This window comes from Lontra canadensis, unplaced genomic scaffold (assembly GCF_010015895.1).
Source record: "Lontra canadensis isolate GAN:19392208 unplaced genomic scaffold, GSC_riverotter_1.0 scaffold1, whole genome shotgun sequence".
Taxonomy (NCBI): Eukaryota; Metazoa; Chordata; class Mammalia; order Carnivora; family Mustelidae; genus Lontra; species Lontra canadensis.
The window spans coordinates 80,293,985-80,318,853 of record NW_022630995.1 but is presented as its reverse complement, the minus strand read 5'-3'; the positions used below and the strand labels follow the sequence as shown (position 1 = coordinate 80,318,853).

The 24,869-nt window shown below is 34.6% G+C and overlaps 1 protein-coding gene across 4 annotated transcripts in view; it reads right to left on the bottom strand.

Moving 5' to 3' along the window:
* The window catches only part of SCLT1 (sodium channel and clathrin linker 1), a 181,189-nt gene that overhangs the window by 113,353 nt on the left and 42,967 nt on the right, over positions 1-24,869 (bottom strand). For all 4 annotated transcript variants that reach the window (XM_032857691.1, XM_032857709.1, XM_032857719.1 and 1 more), the window contains exons 7-9: positions 22,159-22,281; positions 20,035-20,100; positions 15,614-15,684 (exon numbers count right to left, since the gene is read on the bottom strand). In XM_032857691.1, the coding sequence (XP_032713582.1) occupies positions 15,614-15,684; positions 20,035-20,100; positions 22,159-22,281 (260 nt within the window). The remainder of the gene's footprint in view (positions 1-15,613; positions 15,685-20,034; positions 20,101-22,158; positions 22,282-24,869) is intronic.

Genomic DNA, 24,869 nt, shown 5'->3' with positions numbered 1-24,869 from the left:
CTACTGTCTTAGATTTTACACAATAACTCATAATCAACATGTTTATCTTTGCAAAAATATTGTAAACAATGATTAAAAATATAGTTTTAGAGTGTTACAACTTTAAATACCACTGATAATCTGGAGAACACATTAATTTTCTGTTATTATATAGGCTTATGCAATGGACATGTTCAAAAGTTTTTACCACACACCTGTCATGTATCAGACACAAAAGATGTTTTGCTAGGTAGTACAGAGCACACCAAGATAGGTGAGATACAATAATCTTTATTTTATTTTTTTAAAAGATTTTATTTTTTTATTTGAAAGAGAGAGAGACAGTGAGAGAGGGAGCACAAGCAGGGGGAGTGGGAGAGGGAGAAGCAGGCTCCCTGCCAAGTAGGGAGCCTGATGCATGGCTCGGATCCCAGGACTCTGGGATCATGACCTGAACTGAAGGCAGCCACTTAAGGACTGAACCACCCAGGCGTCCTATAGTTATCTTTAGAAGGGCCACAAAGCACACTTCTTCAAGCACTACCCAAGATAAAAAGAAAGTATTATGATTCAGAGTAGGCAGTATATTTGCATTTAGTTCAGAGAATATTGAAGCAGGAGGTATTTAAAATGAGAATTGGCTGAGAAATGGTGAATTTCGCAAGCAGAGACAAAGAGAAGCTTCAGGAAGGAACAAGTACTAGCATGAAGGTAGGAAAGTGAAGGACTTGCTTAGAGAAGATGGGAAATAAGACTTGAAAGGTGATGGGAGGTTACAATGTGGGTCAATTAACAAGTTAAGTGATCTGTATTACTTTAAATGCAAGGACTTGCTCAAAAAATGGAATCAGAGCTGTACTTTTAGAATTTAAATCTGGCATTTGTACATCAAAAACTAATGTACTATATGCTGGCTAACTGAATATAATAAAAATAAATAAAGTAAATAAATCTGGCATTTATGAAAAAGGTTGGACTAGAATGACTGTTGTTTCCTCCTTTAACCAATAGATCATAATAAATGAGCCAGAGGCAGGAAAGATCTAGAGTAATGTCGACAATAAGTAAGCAGTTCCACTGGGTAAGATGGCATAGATTTTACCAGGATAGAATCTAAGAGATTCCATCCTTTCATTCTTTGAACAAATATTTATTGAATGCTTGTAACATGCCAGACACTGTGAATACAGTCAGGACACGTTTAGCTTCAAGTGTTGGTGACTCATTCAGTTTTCTTTTTTAAACTATATTTCTGGAGCCCTAGATTTATTTCATTAAGCATGTAATGTAAACTATACTAAGTACTATTGTCAGCACTGGTGATGCAGTAGTAAGCAAGGGAGACAAAGCCCTTGTCCTCATTAAGTTTACACTGTAGTAGAGGGAGAAAGACAATATATATGTAAAAAAATAAATGAAGTAATTTCAGAGTGTGATAATGCTATGAAGCACATGGTATAGAACAAAAAGAGAAAAACATGGATCATCAGGAAGAGACTGTCTTAGCAAGGATATTTGAGCTAAGGTCTAAAGGACAATGGGGTCAACTTAGGGAAATCTAGGGAAAGTTGTAAGGCAGAGAGAATTAACAATAAATGCAAATAGTAGAAGAAAGGTACTTCGAGAAATTACAATTAGCTAGGATGTATTACAGAAAAAAAAGTAGAAATCAGAGAGGAAGGCAGAGAGGTCCTATCATATAAGTACCTTTGGACACAGTAAGAAATTTGCGATTTGTTTCAATTGCAATGAAAATCCACTGAGTGTTAAAACAGGTGAGTAATGTGATTTATGTTTTGAGGAGACTACTTGGGCTGGTGTATAGTGAATGATTTACAGTGGGTAAGAGTGAAAGTAGAGAGATCAGATAGAAGACATAAAAGCAAGAGATGGTGTTGGCTTGGATAGAGGTGAGAGTGGTAATGATTGGATTTGTGATAATCTGGAAATAAAGCCAAAAAGATTTGAATGGGGGGGGGTGGTAAAGCAAAAGAGAAGTATCAAGCAAAATTCCTAGGTTTGATGACAGTATTAATTACAAGATAGGGAAGATATGCACTCCTTACCTCAATCATAGCAGTTCCACTTATATCATTTTATATATTGGGGTTGTATGTATAAGATTTTTAAAAGGGTTCTGCTGCTAAAAAAAAAAAAAAAGTTTGAAAATCTTTGCTCTACCAATTCAAGTACAGAGCTCCACAAAGTGATCATTGCCAGAGGCACATATCGGGGAAACAGTATTACTGAGATTAAATTTTAAGTTGGGTAGGATAAATGTGATCATATAATATGCTAGAAATTTAAGAAATGTCTACTTTCAGTAAGTAGACTAAAGAAGCAGAAAAAGCTAAGTAAGAAAAGAAACGGCTACAAAGGTCAGAGAGGAAATCAGGGCACAAACACAAAAGATAGAGAAATGTTCAAGAAGGACAGAAAAATCATCAGTCAAAAAGAATGGAAATTTTGTTTTCAGGCAAACAAGGTAAAAGGTACCAGTAAACTTGAGGAAAAGATTAGAGAGGTGGGACTAAATCTAAGTTGAAAGAAATTCCAGTGAGTGACTACAGTACATACAGATTCTTCTTCCAAGCAATTTCAAAAAAGGGAAAGAAAATACAGTAATCTGAAGAAAATCAGGTGACATCTATATACTGGAGGTGTTGGGAGAACCCCACAAAAGAGGGACTACTTTATATATATCTTACAAAAGCCTACCTACATAGGTTGGATATCAAAGTAGAATGGAGGAGAGCATAGATAGTAAAAGTAAAGTACATTGCAAAACTGCAGAGAAGCTCATTTTATTTCTATTTCAAAGATGAGGAAACTGGAGCTAAATCAGTTAAGCATCCTGCCCAAGACAATAGAAAATAAAAAAATAAGAATACAAATATAGAGCTGTTTGACTTCAAAGCCTATGCTCTTTAAACTTCACACCACTCAGAAGAACATTCTTAGTTTAGGTGTGCAAATGTGGAGTATTAGCAAAATATAAAATACCAGTAAGATACATAGTTTGAAGTAAAATAGTAAAAGTTAGAGGTAAAAATTCCAAACAATTAAGTTATGAATTTGTTTCTACTCTTGACCAGTATTTCTAGAAGTAAGTCTAATATTCTTTATGCCCTCTAAAGATGAAAAGGAAAAGAAAAACATTTTTGAGAAGGAGGTGACTGTAAGTAATCCCTACCTTTTTTAAAAATGGGTTGGGGCATGGGCAGAAGGAGAGAACAGGCTTAAGGAGGTATTACACCCAGTGCAGAGCCCAACTTGGGTCTTGACCTCACAACCCTGAGATCATGACCTGAGCCAAAACTGAGCTGGATGGTTAACTGCCTGAGTCACCCAGGCGCCACTGTAAATAACTTGTCCTCATAAAGTTTACACTGAAGTAGTAAATAACACTGAAATCAAACAGTATGATGGGATAGGAAAATGCCAACAAAGCCCTTTTCTTATCTTAATACATGTTTTCTGTGCTCAGAAAACTAGCTGCCAACACATAAGCAACTGTGGCAATTCTTATGACAAGCACACCTGCACAGGGCCATCTCTCATGAGGGATAGTTTCCAAGAAACACTATGAATCAAAAGTGGTGATCCATGAATTCCAGATTTCCAGAGCATTTTTATAATAGAAGACACAATATTATTCAAATTTGGACATGAAACATCTGAGAAAAATCTGTTATCTCAGCTAAAATAAAATTACATGGCAAAGGTATATACATATATTTCTAAAATATATAAAAAATTATTGGCACATTTTTGAAGAAAAAAGTATGCATCCATAAAAAAATTAATGAACACAATGAATATAGTGATTTATGTAACTTAAACTTTGTTGCACTAAGCATAATAAGATTATACCAAAAATTACATTCCTATCACATCAGCTCTTACACTCTTCAATAAAACCATTCAGTTATAAAGCATTTTATGATCACATTTTAAAGATTTCCTGGATTTTATGTCATATTTAAATAGAACACTAAACATAAAAAATACACAAATGTGTCTATCATGCATTTAAACCTAGAGATGATTAATAATAAAGACAGATTTAAAAGTCAATATCGGTTAAAGCCTAGAACCATAATGGGAAATATTGAAAAATTTCTTAGTTTATCCACAAGGCTACTATTAGTTATATTAGAAATTTTTTTTTCAGGTGTGCATTAGAAAAACTACTAAGCAGACACACATTACTCTACAACTGAGGAATTTAACATATAATTTTCTAAATAATTATAGTCCAAGGAAAGAGTTGTGCCCCAAAAGACTAAGGGTGAAGTACACTAATGAAAAACCCACATAAATTTAGTTATGCCCCTCCAATGAGAAGCAATTTAACTATTTAACTGACTTAATGACTCAAAAAATGTTTTTTGAGCACTTGTCACTTGTCACATATCTAGCACTGTGTTAGATGATGGCAAGATAAAAATGGCTAAATGAGTTTATAAACTAGCCAAGATCAATTTGTAAAGAATTATATACACTAAAGTGTTAAAAATGCTCTGACAGATGTATGAGCAGTCTACAGCTGAAGCACAAAGGTAGACATGCTTGGTTCCTATGCAAGGAAGAAGAAACCATAAAGATTTAGAAAAAGATTTCTAGAAAATGTGACACTTGAGCTGAACCTTGAAAGTTGAGACATTTATCAGCAAAAGGCATTTTAGGCAGACTAACAATGTGAACAAAAGTAGGGAGTTATGAAATAGCATGGCTTGTTTGGGAAACCGAAAGTAGTTCAGGAAATTAAAGTGAGGACTGACAAAATACAGAGTTAAGTTCCCAGGGGTCAAGTCACATAAGGCTTTAATGTCATTTTGAGTAATCTGAATTAAATCCTACAGGCATTTAGTAGCCATCAAAGAAGACAGACATGATTAGACTTTATTTTAGAAAGATAATTTTGAGGACTATGAAAAAAGAAAGTGGGGAGGGCTAAGTTAATTTGGAGGTTACTACAGCATTGATGGATTGAGCAAAACAGTAACAATATAGTGATAAAAAAGTGGAGGACCTGAGAGACATTTAGAGGGTAGAGCTGGAAAAGCAAAGGATTTTGGATGCTTCCTGGTTTTCTGAAGCAGGAACTGGATGGTGTCATTCACAAATATAAAAAGATTCAAGAGCTATGGTAAGAAGCTCAGTTTAGTATCTTTGACCTATGTGAGTGAAAATAACAAAAAGAACCTCAAGCTAGAAAAACTGAATGGGATCTCATCTTTGGAAATAGTTGAATCCACAAAAGATGTGTGAAATGAGTCCAATTACAACAATTTTGAGGCTATATCATACAGAAACTTATTAAGGACCATTTCTACACTGAGCACACATGTATATGTTTAAGTTTTCAATAAATATAAAATAAGGTGACTGACAAGTTACAGATTCTTTATTTGAAGATAATATCTGTATCTGCTAATAAGATCATTCTTTAGTGGCTAAAATTTTTTTTAATAAATATTCTGACGATGCCAATCTGATGAAAGGTTAATAAGGATCTCTATGCAAGTGCTTTAGTCAATCTTTACAGTTACGCCCTTTTACAAGTTATTTTTGAGGGGTGACTGTGTGGCTCACTTGGTTAAGCAGCTGGCCCTTGATTTCAGTTCAGGTCACTATCTCAGGATCCTGGGATAGAGCCCAGCATCGGGTTCCACACTCAGTGGAAAGTCTGCTTCTCTCTTTCTCCTGCTCTGCTCCCTCTGCTCTTACCCTGCTCGTGACCTACTCGGTTGAGCCTCTGAATCTGCTTAGAATCTTGTTCAGGTAATGATCTCAGGATTGTGAGGTCGAGCCGCACATTGGGCTCTGCCCTCAGTGCAGTCAGCTTGAGATTCTTTCCACCTCCCTCTTGCCCCACCCTGCCACTTCTCGTCCCGCAGCTCATGCTCACTTGCTCTGTAAAATTAAAAAAAAATAAAATAAAAAGGCAGATGTACAATGTGATCACATGATTTGAAAAATAATCATTTCCATAAGTTAGCTAAATATACGTTATAAACAAAATATATGACCAAAAAAAAGGACTGAAAGAGAAATAGCATAAAATCTCATCTTAAAGTGAATAGATGCTGAGTACATCAACAAGAAAAGAGTAAAAATCTGGTGTGATGAATTGAGAGAAGTCTTGGAGAAGGCAGATTTTAACCAGATTTTGAAAGTTGTAAGTTTTCTGAGAAACGGAATAATGATCAAAGGCAAAAGGAAGAAACCAAAATTTTTCCATGAGAAACAGTAAAATGACTACTTTGAGCAGTTTGTACATAACTGGAAGGGTGGGGGTGGGGGCTGGTAAATGAAGGTTCTTAGAAACTAGGTTAGAGAGTTTTATCTATGACAGAGCCTCACCAGACACTAATGAGAAGGAAAAGATAAAAGCTTTCATTTTAAGTTCCTATGATTCTATTTTTTTTTTGCACTATAAAACCAGACAGCAAATGAAACTAATTGTTTTCAGTATAAGTACAAACTTAAATCTAGCATTTAAAGAGTTTTCAATTTATTTATTCTTGGCATAGTTTTAGGGCCATCTCAAAAACCCAAGTTCTGGTAATGTCAATATGCCCCATCATTCAGAATCTGTCAAGCTTGAAAGCAACACCCTCTACTCTAAAAGAAGCATCTGCTTATCCTTATGTTTCTCCAAATCTGTGGCAGGAAAAGCAAGCATAGTTTTATGTATACAACCATGAACTGCTTAATGCTAAGCTACGGAATATTGTCAGTAAATATTATGGCAAAATTGCTCATGGACAATTAAACACTTAAAAACTTTTAGGCTTTAGAAAATCACAACTACCTTTACTGATATCTAACCTTAATTTAAAATCTTTAGGCCCAAATGTCCAAAAACCAAATGAAACTTCCACGCAGATGTCAAAAGTCAATGTAAGCACTCATGATCCTTTAATAATTAACTCTCATTCTGGACTTTCTTACTTCTGTGAATACTGTCAGAAAGCCAGGTTTAGAAACTTACCAGATTAGCAATTATAAGATCAGAATTCCAATTCCATGAATTTGTTGTACAACCCTGGATAAGACAATTCCTGAACCTTTGGTTCAGTTTGGTTTCTTCCATAAAACTGGAAGTTAAACTAAGATGATCATTAAGATAGCTTTAGCAATAAAATTCTGAAATTCTTCCCCTGTCCTTTAGTCCTATATTACCAAGTTCCACCCATTTTTCCTATATGGAATCTTTTACATGCATTTTAAGTTTCTATTATCATATGACCGCAAGTCTTTATGAATCAATTTCCTTATTCATCTTCCTTCCAGAATCTCCACACCCTGGTTCATCCTATGTACACTGTAAGTCACATTCTTTTTTCTTCTACTCTTTCTGAACCTTGAGCGCAGAGTGGAGCTAATCACACTACTCTTTCCATGACCCATTTCACTATTAGCTGTGAAAAACTGCTCTCATTTGTTTCTTTTATTTTTCTGTTGATTCCCAATCCCTCTCTCATTCCTCACTTTGTAGGTTCACATGAAAATGCAATATATTCTTGGACATACACATATACTGGTAAAATGTATATTGTTATATGCATGCATTTAAAAAAATATTTTATTTATTTGACAAAGAGAGAAAGAGCATAAGCAAGGGGGACAGCAGAGGGAGAGGGAGAAGCAGGCTCCCTGCTGGGCAGGGAGCCCAATTTGGGCTCAATCCCAGGAGACACTTAACCGACTCAGCCACCCAGGTGCCCCTACAAGCATGTGTTTTTATGTTATAGATCCATATCCCTTTTTACTTTAATAAAACCTTGTTTTTTAGATCTATGTTGCCAAAACTATACCTTTACATGTAAATACATGTTTCTAAATGATGCACAGTATTCCACAGGATGCAAACACTACATTTTACCTATCCATTTCCTCAGTGACACACACTTAGGCTGTTTCCAATGCCCCACTTCTACGAATACAGACAATCATTAACTTGAAGTTAGGGTAGATCAGTCCTAGTAATTTTTAAATTTTTTCTTTTATAATATATATACACATACAACATATATACATTTTATTTTACTATATACCCTGATATGTATATAACTAAAAAAGTATATATCCATAACCAATATACATTACTGTTTAAAGTATTTAAAATATATAAACTATATCATCCTGTACTGTAATTTCCTTTTGTACCTTGTTAATACACTCCACACATTTCTGATACTGATAATTGGTATCACAATTATCACATTATTTCAGTAGCAGAATTTAGAAAAAGTATCGCATTATTTTAACTTGCATTTTCTTGGTTGCTATGACTTTTGAAATGTTCATACACTTTGCCCAATTCTTGGACTTTTATTATTACTGATGCCTAGTTAATGTATCTCAACAGTAATGTACTATTAATTATATGCATTGCAAATGTCTTCTCACAGACTAAGAGTTGCTTTTTCATTTGACATACTGATTTTTTAATAGAAGTTTTACATTTAACATATTTAAATATATCAATCTTTCCTTTTTGGCCTGGATTTAAATTTTGATTAAAAAACACTTCCCTAGGGGCACATGCACCCGAATGTTTACAGAAGCAATGCCCACAAAAGCCAAACTATGGAAAGAACCTAGATGTCCATCAACAGATGAATGGATAAAGAAGATGTGGTATATATATATATATATAATAGAATACTATGCAACCATCAAAAGAAATGAAATCTTGCCATTTGCAACGATGTGGATGGAACTAGAGGGTATTATGCTTAGCAAAATAAGTCAATCAGAGAAAGACAATTATCATATGATCTCCCTGATAAGAGGAAGTTGAGATGCAACATGGGGGGTTTGGAGGGTAGGAAAGGAATAAATGAAACAAGATGGGATCGAGAGGGAGACAAACAATAAGAGACTCTTAATTTCACAAAACAAACTGAAGATTGCTAGGGGGAGGGGGTAGGGAGAGGGTGGTTGGATTATGGACATTGGGGAAGGTATGTGCTATGGTGAGTGCTGTGAAGTGTGTAAACCTGGCAAGTCACAGACCTGTACCCCTGGGGCTAATAATACATTATATGTTAATAGAAAAATTAAAAATTAAAAAAAACCCACTTCCCTAGCAAAATGTTCAAGAGAGATTGTTCGATATTAAAAAAAAAATCTATACAGTCTTGCTTTTTACATTTAGACACTTAATCCATAAAACCATATAAATGCTTAAATGTGAAAAGCAAAACCTTACAGACTTTTTTTTCATGGATAGCCACCAATCCTAATATGATTGTTTTCCTACTGATTTATAATCCCCCCTCTGTCATATACTAAATTTCTATTTACTCTTTATTCTGTTCTATTTTGTCAAACTCATGCTCTTACAAATAATACTGCTTTTTATTCTTCTACAGAATGGCATTGGCAAATGGGACTTCCCTATTTAATGATGTTAGGATTAGATTACCAAGTTTCCTTCAGGCACATATACACACAAAATATACGGGTTTTAACACAATTTACACTGAGATTAATTTTAAAGATCTGGGAAGATTTATTCTCATTAGGGAATTTAGTCTTCCTATTCAAAAAAGTTGGCCATTGAACAACATGGAGCACCAACCCCCCCATGTAGTCAACAATCCACATATAACTTTTGACACCCCCAAAACTTAACTAATAGCCTACTGTTTACCAGAAGCTTTAGTGACAACATTTACAGTTGATTAACCCATATTTTTTGTTATACATGTTATATACTGTTTTCTTAAAGTAACTTAGGGAAAAAATGTTAAGAAAATTCTAAGGAAGAAAAAAATACATTTACAATATTGTATGTATTTATTGATAAAAATCTGCATCTTAATGGACCCATGAAGTTCAAACCTGTGCTGTTCATGAGTCAAGTGTACTTATCTATCCCAGTCTCATGGCTCTAAACACTATTCTTATGTTGATCATCAAACATCTCATATCTTAAGTCCAGTTCTCTATTGAACTGCTTGCTAATAGTTATCAGCATTAGGATTTCCAGTAGTTACTGCAAACTCAATATGGCCCAACTTCTCCATCCCCATCAAATCTGGCCACCTATACATAGAGTTCTGCGTTCATTCTTCAGTTGCTTATGGAAAACAAAAACAAAAACAAAAACAAAAACAAAACAAAAAAAACCCCCACAGGTCACCTATGATGACTCAATCTCTCTGGTTCCTCAACCCAATCAGTAAATCCTCTTAAATCTATCATATAAAACATTAAAAAAAGATATCCAGAAAGTGACCACATCTTAGCCATCTCCCACTGTCACCACCACAGTCCTATTCAACATGATTTTTTGCCTGGGTTACTGTGATAGCTTTCTCACTGGTCTCCTTGCTTCCATTTTCCCCTCATTACAGTCTATTTACAATATGGCAGTCAGAATGATCAATCAAGTAAAATATAAGTCAGATCATGTCAATCTTCTATTAAGATCCATTCCTAAAAAAGAAACAAAAAAACCATTCCTTTTTCACCCACAGCAAAAAACCAAAGTCCTCATAATAGCCTATAAGGCCCCATATGACCTTGTCTTCCACTTTCCATAACATTTCTGACTTTATCTCTTACTGCTCTCATTTACTCTGTTTCAGTCTACTCTGTATACCAGGTAAGAGAAAGTATAAAAAATGGCTCCAAATTCTTCCCGCTCTACATCCACATCTTTGTAACATGATGCTGAAAATATTCCCATCAAGAGGGTTATCTATTTCCCTATCCTTTGAATTTGGTTTGACCTGGTGACTTTCTTTGCCGTAAGTAATTAACAAATATGACTCAAGAGAGGCTTGAAATGTATTTGTACACTGAGATCTGCTCTCTTACTATCTTTGGGAATCCTGCCATGACCAAGTGAAGAAGTAAGACTTTCCCTTGTTGTCCTGGTAAAGAAACTGCTGATTGCCAGAGAGGTTTATCACCCACTGCCAACTACTGCATTATAAGTGGACCAACCATCTGACTAGAGACACAGGGGTAAGTCTAGCAGATATAGCCCAGCAAGCCCAGACCAGAAAACTGCTCTATTGTCCCTCATATCAAAAGCTAAATGGGTTATTGTTTGAGTCACAAAATATTGGAATGGTTTGCTACTCAGCAATAGATCACAGAGACAACCAACTTCCTTGCTGTTCCCTAGGTATGTTTCCAACTATGCAATGGCAAGTTCTATACTTTGAACACTCTTTCCCTCAATTGTATGGAAATGTTCACATTCTTCAAGTCTTTGTTCAAATCTCAACTGCTCAGTGATATTTATTCTGAATACTCTATTTAAAATTGAAAGCCCACCACTACACCCCACCCCCGCATAGTAGCAGTATCTTTTTAAAATTTTTTAATTTTAATTAATTTTTAAAAATTTTTCAGCTTAACAGTATTCGTTGTTTTTGCACCACACCCAGTGCTCCATGCAATACGTGCCCTCCTTAATACCCACCACCTTGTTCCCTCAACCTCCCACACCCCTGCCCCTTTGAAACCCTCAGATTGTTTTTCAGAGTCCATAGTCTCTCATGGTTCACCTCCCCTTCCAATTTCCCTCAGCTCCCTTCTCCTCTCCATCTCCCCATGTCCTCCATGTTATTTCTTATGCTCTGCAAATAAGTGAAACCATATGATAATTGACTCTCTCTGCTTGACTTATTTCACTCAGCATAATCTCTTCTAGTCCCGTCCATGTTGATACAAAAGTTGGGTATTCATCCTTTCTGATGGAGGCATACTGCTCCATAGTGTATATGGACCACATCTTCCTTATCCATTCGTCTGTTGAAGGGCATCTTGGTTCTTTCCACAGTTTGGCGATTAGCCATTGCTGCTATAAACACTGGGGTACAGATGGCCTTCTTTTCACTACATCTGTATCTTTGGGGTAAATACCCAGTAGTGCAATTGCAGGGTCATAGGGAAGCTCTATTTTTAATTTCTTGAGGAATCTCCACACTGTTCTCTAAAGTGGCTGCACCAACCTGCACTCCCACTAACAGTGCAAGAGGGTTCCCCTTTCTCCACATCCTCTCCAACACATGTTGTTTCCTGTCTTGCTAATTTTGGCCATTCTAACTGGTGTAAGGTGGTATCTCAATGTGGTTTTAATTTGAATCTCCCTGATGGCTAGTGATGATGAACCCAAAAGACTCTACCCCCAAACTAATAGAATTCATACAGCAATTCAGTAACGTGGCAGGATACAAAGTCAATGTACAGAAATCAGTGGCTTTCTTATACACTAACAATGACAATACAGAAAAGGAAATTAGAGAATCAATTCCATTTACTATAGCACCAAGAACCATAAGATACCTGGGAATAAACCTAACCAAAGAGGTAAAGGATCTATACTCGAGGAACTACAGAACACTCATGAAAGAAATTGAAGAAGACACAAAAAGATGGAAGACCATTCCCTGCTCTTGGATCGGAAGAATAAACATTGTTAAAATGTCTATACTGCCTAGAGCAATCTATACTTTTAACGCCATTCTGATCAAAATTCCACCGGTATTTTTCAAAGAGCTGGAGCAAATAATCTTAAAATTTGTATGGAATCAGAAGAAACCCCGAATTGCTAAGGAAATGTTGAAAAACAAAAATAAAACTGGCAGCATCACGTAATCTGATTTCAAGCTTTACTACAAGCTATGATCACCAAGACAGCATGGTACTGGCATAAAAACAGACACATAGACCAGTGGAACAGAGTAGAGAGCCCAGATATGGACCCTCAACTCTATGGTCAAATAATCTTCGACAAAACAGGAAAAAATATACAGTGGAAAAAAGACAGTCTCTTCAATAAATGGTGCTGGGAAAACTGGACAGCTATATGTAGAAGAATGAAACTCGACCATTCCCTTACACCGTACAGAAAGATAAACTCAAAATGGATAAAAGACCTCAACGTGAGACAGGAATCCATCAGAATCCTAGAGGAGAACATAGGCAGTAACCTCTTCGATATCAGCCACAGCAATTTCTTTCCAGATACGTCTCCAAAGGCAAAGGAAACAAAAGCGAAAATGAACTTTGGGGACTTCATCAAAATCAAAAGCTTCTGCACAGCAAAGGAAACAGTCAAAACAAAGAGGCAACCCACAGAATGGGAGAAGATATTTGCAAATGACAGTACAGACAAAAGGTTGATATCCAGGATCTATAAAGAACTCCTCAAACTCAACACACACAAAACAGATAATCATATCAAAAAATGGGCAGAAGATATGAACAGACACTTCTTCAATGAAGACATACAAATGGCTAGCAGTATCTTTTTATTTACAGTAGGTCTTTGGGACCACATCTGAGTTTATGCTAAAGTGACTCAAGTTAGGATCCTAAATAGTTTCAGAAAGGAGCTGCGCCATACTGGAAAGAGCAACCATGTAATCAGAGAGTTGGGGCTTTGAGCCCTATGATACAGGCCCAAATTCCTGACCTCCAGGGAGGGGAGGGAGATTAGAGATTGAGTTCAATCAAGTGGCCAGTTCAAACAGTCATAATACTTAAATTTCAGAAGTATAGTCTAAGTTTTTTTCTATGATGCAGTCATTTTAGAAATATCATTAAAAGTATATGTATTTACATTTAACATAAATCATATGCAAATAATAAAAATCCAATAAAATTTCCGGACACCAAGGCTTAGGTGAGCTTCCTGGTTTGTGAACATGAGATACACCAGGAGGGTGATGCTCCCTGGTTCCATGGACAGAGGACATGAAAGTTCAAATTTTGAGACCTTCCTAGACCTCACCTCGTGGGTTTCTTCTTTTGGCTGGTTCTGATCCGTGACCTTTATAATAAAACTAATCATAAGTTCCCTGAGCCATTCTACAGAATTTCTAAGCCTGGTAGGTTATTTGGAACACAGTATAGCCAGTTGGTCAGACGTGTGGGTGGCCTGAGGATCCCTGAACTTGTGTCTTAGTGAGCATAGTCTTGTTGGGAATTATGCTATTAAGTTGTGGAGTCTGGACTAACTATGGTTAGTGCCAGAATTGTACTGCAACTTGTTATAGTTTTATACTATCTAGAGTTTTCTATAATGGACTTACATTACTTTTATAATTAAAAAAAAACCACTTCCATCTTGAAAAAATGAACAAAATCTTGCAATTAAATAAACCATTACTATTTTAAACTATAAATTAATAACATTTAAAGAAACAAGGAAGACCAAATAAGAGCTCACAACTAGAAATGTCTAGGGGAAAAGAAAGTAAATTTATTTAAAGTAAATTAAGAAGTTGATTAAGGCAATAAAAATATAAAAAGTGGTACATAAAATTCTATAAAATAAATTATTAAAAAAGCAAAATATTTTGTGGGGCAAAATACATGATGGTATAAAAATAAATAGCAAGGTTCATTTAACAAACAGAATTTTATATATATTTTTTTTCATTTTCAGTCCATTTATTCATTAAATAAAGGATTCTTAGGAAGGGGAAAGGAAATGATATATGTAAAAATGGCTTTTGAAAACATCTAAATTATAGAACCAGGATATTTGTATAGCCTCAAAATATCTCCCCCAAAGTATTTATTAATTACTATGGAGGCTTAACATAAGTCCACAGATGTCTTGATTCTCCTCCCTCCAGGAGGCAAAACCCAATTCCTATGCCTTAGAGTGGGGCTGGACATTGTGATAAACCCCTGGAAAGGGAAAAAGGGTAACAGTGGAGAAGCCTGATAGACACCACCTTGCATGTGATCAAAGTTTACATCACTAGTAATAAGACTTATTGATATCATGTATCCCCTGATGTGATAAGATGAGAAAGGCCCTTCACTTGTGGTATTCTTCATAAAAATTCATAACCACAGTCTAAATCCTGAGAAAATATAAAAGGAACAAAATAACTGGTGAGTACTCTTCAGAAGCTTTGAAATGATGAAAGCCAAAGACTGAGGAATTGTCATAGATTGGAGGAGACTAAGATGTGACATCTAAATTCAATGTAGAAATTTATATTTTTTATAAAATGTTAATTCATATTATACTTTAAAGATATTTCTAAATGACTCCATCATAGAGCAAAACTCTATTATGTCTATACTTGTGAATTTTAAGTATTATGAATAAGGGGGAAATAAAATGAAAAAGTTTTTCCTGTGAAGTCTATTAATGCAATGATTATTAAACCACTGAGCCACAATAAACATGTATAGTATTAAGTCACCTGATTTTTTAAAAACCCTCTATTGGCTTTGTCTTTTTCCCGGTCTTACTTCCCCACTCCTCTACTGGTGCTCACTTGTATTACATCTAAATCCCTTTTCTCAGGGTCTGCTTATTGGGGAATACAAAGATATGTGCAGAAAAAATATTTCTAAGAGAATTGATTGTCCTCCATAGGCACTGGTTTTACCTTCATGGAACATCCCTTCATATATACATATGTGTGTGTGTGTTTATATATATATTATAGTTGCCTCCTGCTAAGTGTCACAATTTCAATCTTTTTCAGTACTAACAGATCATATATACAGAAAGCTATTGACAGAAGCTTAAAGGGAAGAAAAAAATACTCATGGAAAAACTGTGGCATCATCACTTATTCTGAAGAAATATAATTATTAATAAAATAACAAAATTCATTTTTGAAAATACCTCAGTTGTTTTCGGAGTCGCTCGATTTCCACATTTTGTTCAGTTACTGCTTTCAGAAAGTGTTGGTTAGTCTGCCACAGAGAAAAAAATTAGAAACATTCAATATTAGAACATTTAAAACTACATCTTTAAAGATTAACTGTAGAGCATATAAGTAGAAAGAAACTAAGTCATGATAATGATTAGAGTTTTTGACAGTAAAATATAACCTTGGCAATCTTTCCTTGCTTTTACTTTACTATTTTAGTGGACACCTGCTTCACTTCAAACTATATACAACTGCTTTTTGATGTCTTATGGTTTTTCTTTGGCCATTTGAGCCTTCTTTGTTTACCTAAGTCACATAACAATGACTGAAGAGAACTGGGATGTAAATACACCAAACTCCTGTACCTCATGGTGGAGTAAGTCCGAGCCTGTTCTACACCCGCTTCCAGAGTCCACTGGTAGGATTAAGTTTCAGTTAACCAAGGTATTAATTTGCATGATCCTTAGAAACCCTCTGGCTGCCTTATTCTCTCTTCCCAGTCTTACTTTCCCATTCCCCTACTGGTACTCCCTGGTATTGTCTCCTAAATACATGGCATGCTTTAGAATTCTTTCTCAGGGTTAGCCTAAAAAGGAACCTAACGGAATATAGGAAGCAGTCTTCCAAGTGTAGGAAAAATTTTTCTAAGGGAATTGATTTTCTTCTCTAAGTGATGACTTTACCATGAAGGCACAAATTCCTTATCCTTATCATTATCTATATGCCTTACGGGAAAAGTCAACATAGAATAGTTACCTCCTAACTGACAGTCTTGATTTCAGTTTTTTCCCATCCCAACAGATCATACACGCATCTCTCCAACTGCTTCTCCTGAAAGCAGTTTTCATTGTGCTTCTCTCATACTCTACCCAATCTTATTGACTTCGTATTTTTAATATACTATTTTATTTCCCTCCGGAATTAGAATTCCATTCTGCCATCATCTATTCACTTTAAGACAGAAATAACTGTTTCCTTTCTGCACTTTGATAAAACTTTATATGCACTTTTACAATGCATATTGCTTATATTCAAACACTAAATTTAAAGTTCATACTACAATATGAGTCACTTTTTGAAAACTACTTTCTCCTAGAATTCCCAGTGACTGGCATATGATTTAATACATTCTTAGTACTTACACCTTTAAGGAATAAATGAATGAACACCTCCGCTGAAACATAAAAGAAAGCCTGAAGACTGCATCTTTATCTTTATTTTGGGAAACAGACTACTGTAGACCAGAATTTAGTGTTCAATTCACAGACCACAACTTTTTTTAATTTTTAATTTTTTATTAACATATAATGTATTATTAGCCCCAGGAGTACAGGTCTGTGAATCGCCAGGTTTACACACTTCACAGCACTCACCATAGCACATACCCTCCCCAATGTCCATAACCCCACCCCCCCAACCCCTCCCCCCAGCAACCCTCAGTTTGTTTTGTGACATTAAGAGTCTCTTATGCACAGACCACAATTTAAGAGACCAACTTCACATGCAAGGAAAAAAAAAAACAAACAGAATAATGAGAGACAGGTAAATTATACCATACCAGAAGAGTTGAAAAAAAAAAAAATTGGGTGCAATACTGGGCACGAATCAGGAAAGACATTAATGGTTACATGCAAACAAACTGAAGAGTTGATTTGAAGAAGTGAGCTTGTTCTGTTACTCCAAAAGAATAAAACCATATATCAATGGGAGGAAATTTAACAAGATTTTAGCTTTCTTCTTCTTCTCTTTTTTTTTAAAGATTTTATTTGAGAGAGAGAGTGCATGCGCGGGGTGGGCTGCATATTCAAGAGGAGAAGCAGACTCCCTGCTGAACAGAGAGCCTGACACAGGGCTATGAAATCACAACCTGAGCCAAAAGCAGACAATTAACTGACTGAGCCACCCAGGTGCCCCAGAGTTCAGCTTTCTAATAATCAGAATTCAAAAGCACAGACTCTTTGAGGAAGTGATAAATCTCTTACAAGGGAATAGTTAATGCAGAGTCTAGATGATCATCTAACTCAAAAGCATTTAATAAAAGGATGCCTATCATTTAAGGAAATAGATGACCTTTAATATCATTTCAAATTCTCCTGTGAAACTATCTCAATGACTTCAGTCCAAACTGATTCACAACTCTGAATTCTTCTATGTACGTCTGTAATGTACAGTTAACATTTTATTATATATACTGTCTTGGCACTAAAATCATTAATGCTTGTGTGTGTTTTTTGTTTTTTTTTATCATTTGGGAGCACCTTAAAAGTAAATAATGTAGAGTATTCAGGAGAAGTATAAATTGGAATTGTGAATTTTAAAAAGCTAGTGTTGGGAGCTAACTTGTTAGCAAGCCTAGCAGAGCTCAACAACTGAATATGGTGTTCTCTGAATATGGTTATTACATAGAAAATTACATACTACATTAATATTAATATATTAATATTCTAGAATTTGGAGATTCATCAGGGAAGCATCCCTTTCAGTCATCGATCATGATTATTTCATATGTTGTCCCTGTTTTACCAAGTAGGACAGGAGTTTGTAGATAGAGGCACATTTCTCTTGCAACTAGAGAATCTTTGACAGTGAAAGGAAATTAATATGCAATTAGAAAATATTTTTGAGTAATTTTATAGAGATGAACAAATCTCAAAAAAAGAATATGATTTCAGTAAAGAAAATCTATAGGAAATGTGAACTCCCAAGTCATAATAAACTTGTACTTTCATGTACCATTCACATCAGGGGATTCTACCTTTTCTATGTTACAAATGTGCATTGGTTATGAAGGATATTTACTTCTTGTGTACTCATCGAAAGACTATACATCTATAGGGACCTATTCATTTACTCAGCTTATTTGTGGAATCAGAAAACTTTTTAATGAGTACTTTTCTTCAAGTTTGATTTTGACTCAAACTTGCGCTCCTGTGACTATTCTCTAAATGCTCTTGAGATGCACAAGATCTTTACAATTATTTAACTATGGCCCTTCTCATTTAGCAGTCTTGTTTGATAACCAGTGAGTACATTTAAAAAAATGCTTAAGTTTTAAAATTTCTCTTACCATATTCCTTTATTTTAACCACCAAGACAGTCTCTTCTTTGTTCTTTGTAACACAACTATTTCATCCATCTTATTACTTCTTTATCACTTTTATTGTACCCATCATTTCCCATTAGTTTTGGCTAAAATCTATGAATTCTTGTGCTGTGCAAATTTTTAACATATTTTCTATGAATACTCAAATATTCATTTCCCATGACTTTCATCAGAATGATTTGGGGTTGTTTATAACAAAATAGGGATCCTGTGGTATATGATACCAAAGGACGATATAATCTCTGCAATTCTAAGAGATATACTGAAAGAACTAATAATTGTGATGTGAGGTTAAACTATTAATTTCATATAGAAATATGATTTCTTAATTATAGATATCAGTCATTTTGTTCTGGAGTACTTTAATACTATTTAAAATGTCTACAAAGTATGTTATCAAAAATTTTAAGTGATGAGAAGTAACAAAAGTGAAATAAGGTAAAATTTATTTAATAATTTTTTTAACATGGTTAAGGAGAAAATTTTGAAAAGCAGAAAAAAATTGAATAACTTACTTTTGATGGCACAACTCCACTGTTAAACAGAGACATTTTCATTAAGTACTAACGAGAATTAGCAGAGGTGCTAAGCAAACTGAAGAAAGGAAAGAGAGGAATTACCCGGGATGTCATAATTGTATTACTCAACAATGAGGTAAAATAAAATTCCAAAAAGAAAGGAAAAGAAAAGGAGAGAAAAGAAGAGAAAAAGAAAAGTGAGAGGAGAAAAAAGGTAGTGAGCAGAACAAGGAAGGCTATTACATTCCTTTTAGAAAAAAAGGGAAATTTAGATGTACCAATTACATCTATTGGTGTAACTGGTACATCTAAATTTGATGTACCAATCATTTGTTAGTTGAACTAACAAATGATTCTTAATGTCCTATTATTTTTAAGAAACTGGTTATTCATTTAACAGTTCCACAGTTCTTATTATATACCTACCAGCATGCTAAATGAAATACTAAGAATAAAGGCTGAGTCCTACTCTTGAGAAGCTCAGAGTCTAGATTACTCTCAAGAAATTCTACCAAGGACCTTAAGATTACTATTAGATTAGGTGATATCTCAGAAAGATATTAGCTTTAGGTCTCCAGTAAGTATTGTGAACACAGTCATGTTATTGAATGTGAAAGGAAAAGACAGATAAAGAGAAAGGAGTACTGCCTACTTATTTCCATTTCACGTATGTGGGCCTTTTTGTTATTGATTTTTATTAGCATAAATAAATAATAAAGTCACAATTTCTAGTTTATATCAACAAGTACACTAAATGGATATTTTCACTTACCATTTCCATGTTCTCATTTGTTACATGAAGCTGCTTGGTCAACTGTTGAAAATTGGTCAATTGATCCTACAGTAGGAAGGGAGAGGTGTACATCAATAACATTCTGTTTAAAGCCCATATGTAAAATTAACCTAAAATCAGTCTAAAATCATTATGCTTAAGTCTAGATGAACTTAGATGTCTTCTGTTATTGTGTGAATTAGCAGTTGAAGAAATAAGATAATTTTTAAAATGACTACATTTTAAATGACTACAAAGTTAAATAAGGTGACAATGTAGAAACAAACATGGCTATTTATGTTTTATGTAAGAGAATTATTTCTAGAAATCACTCTATTAGTAAAAAGACATATTGGAGAGACATTGTACAATACTGAAAGACTACATTCAAACCTACTCAAAAACTACAATATAAACCCTGGCACAGGAATTATTGTCTCATCCCTTCTTAAAAGTCTCATGGCTTGAAAGCCCAAGTTTCCAACTGTATGATTATCTGTTATGATGGAAGGGGCTATTAATATGTTGGATGACAGAATTAAAGACTGATAGATAACTACAGAAATAAGGAATATGAAGTATTATTTGTAAAGGCTTGTACAAAAAAACTTAACTGCATAGCTACAGTACAAGAATAAAAGTAAAAAAAAAAAAAATACCACAGGAGTTGATTGACCTAGATGAGAAAACAGCCTCAGAGTAGTTACTTATATTAGAGATAGTTTCTAGATCTCACAGGTAAAAGCCTTTTCTTTTTGATAAAGTGCCGTGTGTGTGTATTTAAAAATAATATTTTAAATTTGAATATAGTTGACATATAATGTTATATTAGCTTTAAGTGTACAACCAACACAGTGATTCAACTTTTCTATACATTATACTATGACTTACTACAAGTATAGCTACCATCTGTCACCATACAATGTTATTACAATATCATTGACTATATTCCCTATATTATGCCTCTTATTTCCATGACTTATTCATTTGATATCTAGAAGCCTATATCTCCTACTCACTTCCCTTCAACCATTTTGTCCATTCTCCCTCAAAAGAGTCCCCTCCCTCAGAGGTAAAGGTCTTGCTCAGACTACATATGGGCTACTTTCAAATGGGCATATATAGAAAAATCATTTTGTAAACTGAAAAGCATCATGTAAGTATTATTACCACTCCTTTAGGTAGAAATTCCCAATTATGATGATAGTAATAGGAACATTCATACACTGGAATTTGGAAAGTCCATAAATGAGAGAAAGGAGTGATAATCAATATATTTAAACATCTGCCTTCTCAAAACCCATAGAAAAGGGATCAAAATTGGAATACCCCATAGTTCTCAATGTTTCCAGCAGAAAAAGAACCAATGGAAGGATCAAGGAGGCACATTTTTCAATGGAATGGATGGTCTTCTGAGATAGTAAGTTTTTGTCAACAGAGGTATAGAGAAAAGCTGAGATGTCCACTTTGAAAGAATAAAAAAATCATTCTAGCTATGGATAGAAAGAATGCCTTAATAACCATTAAGATTTCTTCCTACTGTATAATTCTATTCTGATTAATTTAAGCTGAATACACTTGACATCTATTTTAGAGGTAACTGAAAGGGTGTTAACATTTTCACTTCACACAGTATTGTCATTATATATGAGCAGGTTTCTTCACTGGCCATAATAGTTCCTGTCATAAGCCAATATATAAGCTCTAGGGGTCCATTTATACAGAATCATTATATAGCCGCTTCTTAGAACTAAATACAGCTTTCACTGATAATCACATTATAAAACCTAATGTATACTAGGCATTGCTTTAACTGTCCAAGAACTTTCTAACCAGCAAAGATTTAACATAAATAACACAGTAGACCTTTGGGCATTCCTCTTCAAAATGGAGTTTCTCAAGAATGAAGATATACATGAAAATTGATATATAAGAAAACCATGAAATCCAAGAAAACCTCTTTAAAATTTACAGCCTTTTATTATTACAAAAGCAATACATATGGTAGCAAATCATATAATACAAATGTACATTTAAAAAAATTAAAACATATTCCTACCAATAAGAGACAGCCATTACCAATTTTTAGTGTAAATTCTTCCAGATCACTCTCTCTGAGATTACCTTTTGTTTTTGACTTTCAACTACATGAATCTGGGCCTCAGTCATATGTTCCTGGTAAAGTGTCTGAAGTCTGTCCAGCTCCCGAGAAACAGTCTGCCAGAGTTCCATAGCCTGAGTTTTTTCCTATAACACAAAAAGAATCAAGAATTCATTAAACTGTTATCAGGCTATTGTACAGTACAAATGAATCATATTGTTTTGCAGAATGAATTCTAGTATATAAAGTCACAAAAATAAAAATGGAACTTGTGTAAAGATGGTATAGTTATATGGTTATATTTCTGATGTTATGCACTTGTATTAACAACAATTCAGAGAAGGGGAGCCTCAGTGGCTCAGTTGATTAAGTGTCTGACCTTTGATTTTGGCTCAGGCCATGATCTCAGGGTTGTGAGACAGAGCTCCACATTGGGCTCTGCATTGAGTGTGGCGCCTGCCTAAGACTTTCTCTCACCCTCTGCCCTTTCTCCTCCTCTCCCTCTCTTAAAAAAAAAAACCAAAAACAAATAAACAAACAAAAATGTTTCAGAGAATAAACCTAAAGATGAAATTCCTTATGCTGAAATTTTTTCATTCAGATCTTATCCCTAAAATTTAACTCTTAAATCAGAGATATGGATTTAAAGCACTATTTTTGTCCTATAAGAAGATGTAAGCCTTAAAAATTACTAAAGAAGAAAACTGCCCCAATAAAGTACTAGATTTTTTTCAGATCGTAAAAGTAATAAATGTTGTAGAAAGTTGGTAAAATATAGCAAACCAGAAAACAAGAATTACCTGTAATTTTACCACCTGATAGTAAATATTGCTAGTGTCTGGGTATAACCATCTTTATAAATTTTGGATGTATTCATGTTTTTAAATGTGATTTTGGAACAAAAGTTTGTATTTCTGTTCTTTTAACAAAATTGGGAATCAGACAATATACTGTTTGTACTGTACTATTTTCACTTGGCATTTTATAATTAGAGTTTTCTCGAGTCATTAACTATTCTTTCAATATAGCAAGTCTCAAAGTGTGATATAGGGACCCCTGAAGTCAAAATTGTGTTCATTTTAATATGAAGACATTATTTGCCTTTTTCACTCTCATTGTCTCATGAGTGTACACTGAAGTTTTCCAAAGTTTATATGATGTGATGTCCTCTCTCTGATGGGTAGTGGAATGTGTTCTTCTGCTCCCATTTGTTTTTTAAAATGTCTCTGTTTTAATCTATAATATGATATTGACAGATATGTAAACCACAAAAAAAGAGTTCTTCGAGGTCCACAATAATTTTTAAGCATCCTGGAGGAGGGTCCTGAAACCAAAAAGGGTAAGAAATGCTAAGCTAGTAGGCACAGAGCATTATTCTCTTTTTATTGTCTAAAAAGAAAAGTAGAACAAGTTCTGGCCATTTGCTGAGGGTTCCTCAGGAAGTTGTTGACTGAATCAGGAAGAAAACTTTACCTCTTTGTTTCTAAAGCCCAAAACTTTTAAAGATTTGTTTATTTATTTGAAAAAGAGAGAGAGAGAGAGATACGGAGAGGGCAGAGGGAGGGAAAATCTTAAGCAGACACCCCACTCAGTGCAGAACCCGATGCAGGCCTCAACACTCGGCTCAATCCCATCACCCTGAGACCATGACCTAAGCCAAAACCAAGAGTTAGATGCCCAACTGTGCCACCCGGTGCCCCCAAAGCCCAAACTTTTAAAACCCAGGTCAGAACTAATCCACCCTGTTTTAGTAAGAATGTAACAAGGTATAGGGAAAAGATAAGCATTCTAAGAAGATAAAGAGTATACATTTAAAAAAAATAGAGGTTCATATGTTTTAAGGAAACTATTACTGAAGTATAACATGCATTCAGAAAACACACATGAAAATCATGAATTTTCACAAAGTGGTTGAACCTATGTAACCAGCACACGGTTCAAGAAAGAGAATGTTATTACTAGCACCTAGAAGCCTGATAGCCCTTTCTTCAAGATACTACTATTCCCTCAAAGTAACTACTATCCTTACATCATCGATTAGTTTTGCCTAAAACTTACATAGTTTTAAAATTTGTAGACAAACAGAATCTGGAGCCATAAGACTTGAATTCAATCCCTGATTTCTGGCTGAATGATCCTGGACAATTCATTTCAATTCCTTAAGAACATTTTCTTCTCAGTAGAATGGTCAGAAAGACACATCATAACCTCAAAGTTTGCAGTTTTACAAACCTGCCTGATGGTAAGAATTATCTGGACAAATAGAAAACCAAGATTCTCTAAAGCAGTGGTTCTCATAGGACTAAACCATCAGCATTACCTCAGAAACTGTTAGAAACACAAACTATTGAGCCTAGACTTCTTGAATCAGAAACTTGGGAAAGGGGAATAATAATCTCTATTTCAAAAAGCTCTTGGGAGATTATAATGCACAAAAAAATTAAGAACCAATGTACTAATATGAATTTTTAAATGGTATAACCCATTATTTGAAAAATCACAATGTGATTCCATATTATTAGATTTTTAAACTATTTCTAATTTTCATCATCATATATAACAGTATAACACATATTTATTCATCAATTTTCACACACAGTTTCTTAGGATATATTCCTACCATCTATGTGATATCCTAATCTAATTAATTGGTCAAGGGATATAAATACTTCTAAGGCTCTTACTGCCAATCTGCCCTCCAGAGAGATTTTTACAAATCACACTATCAGAACAA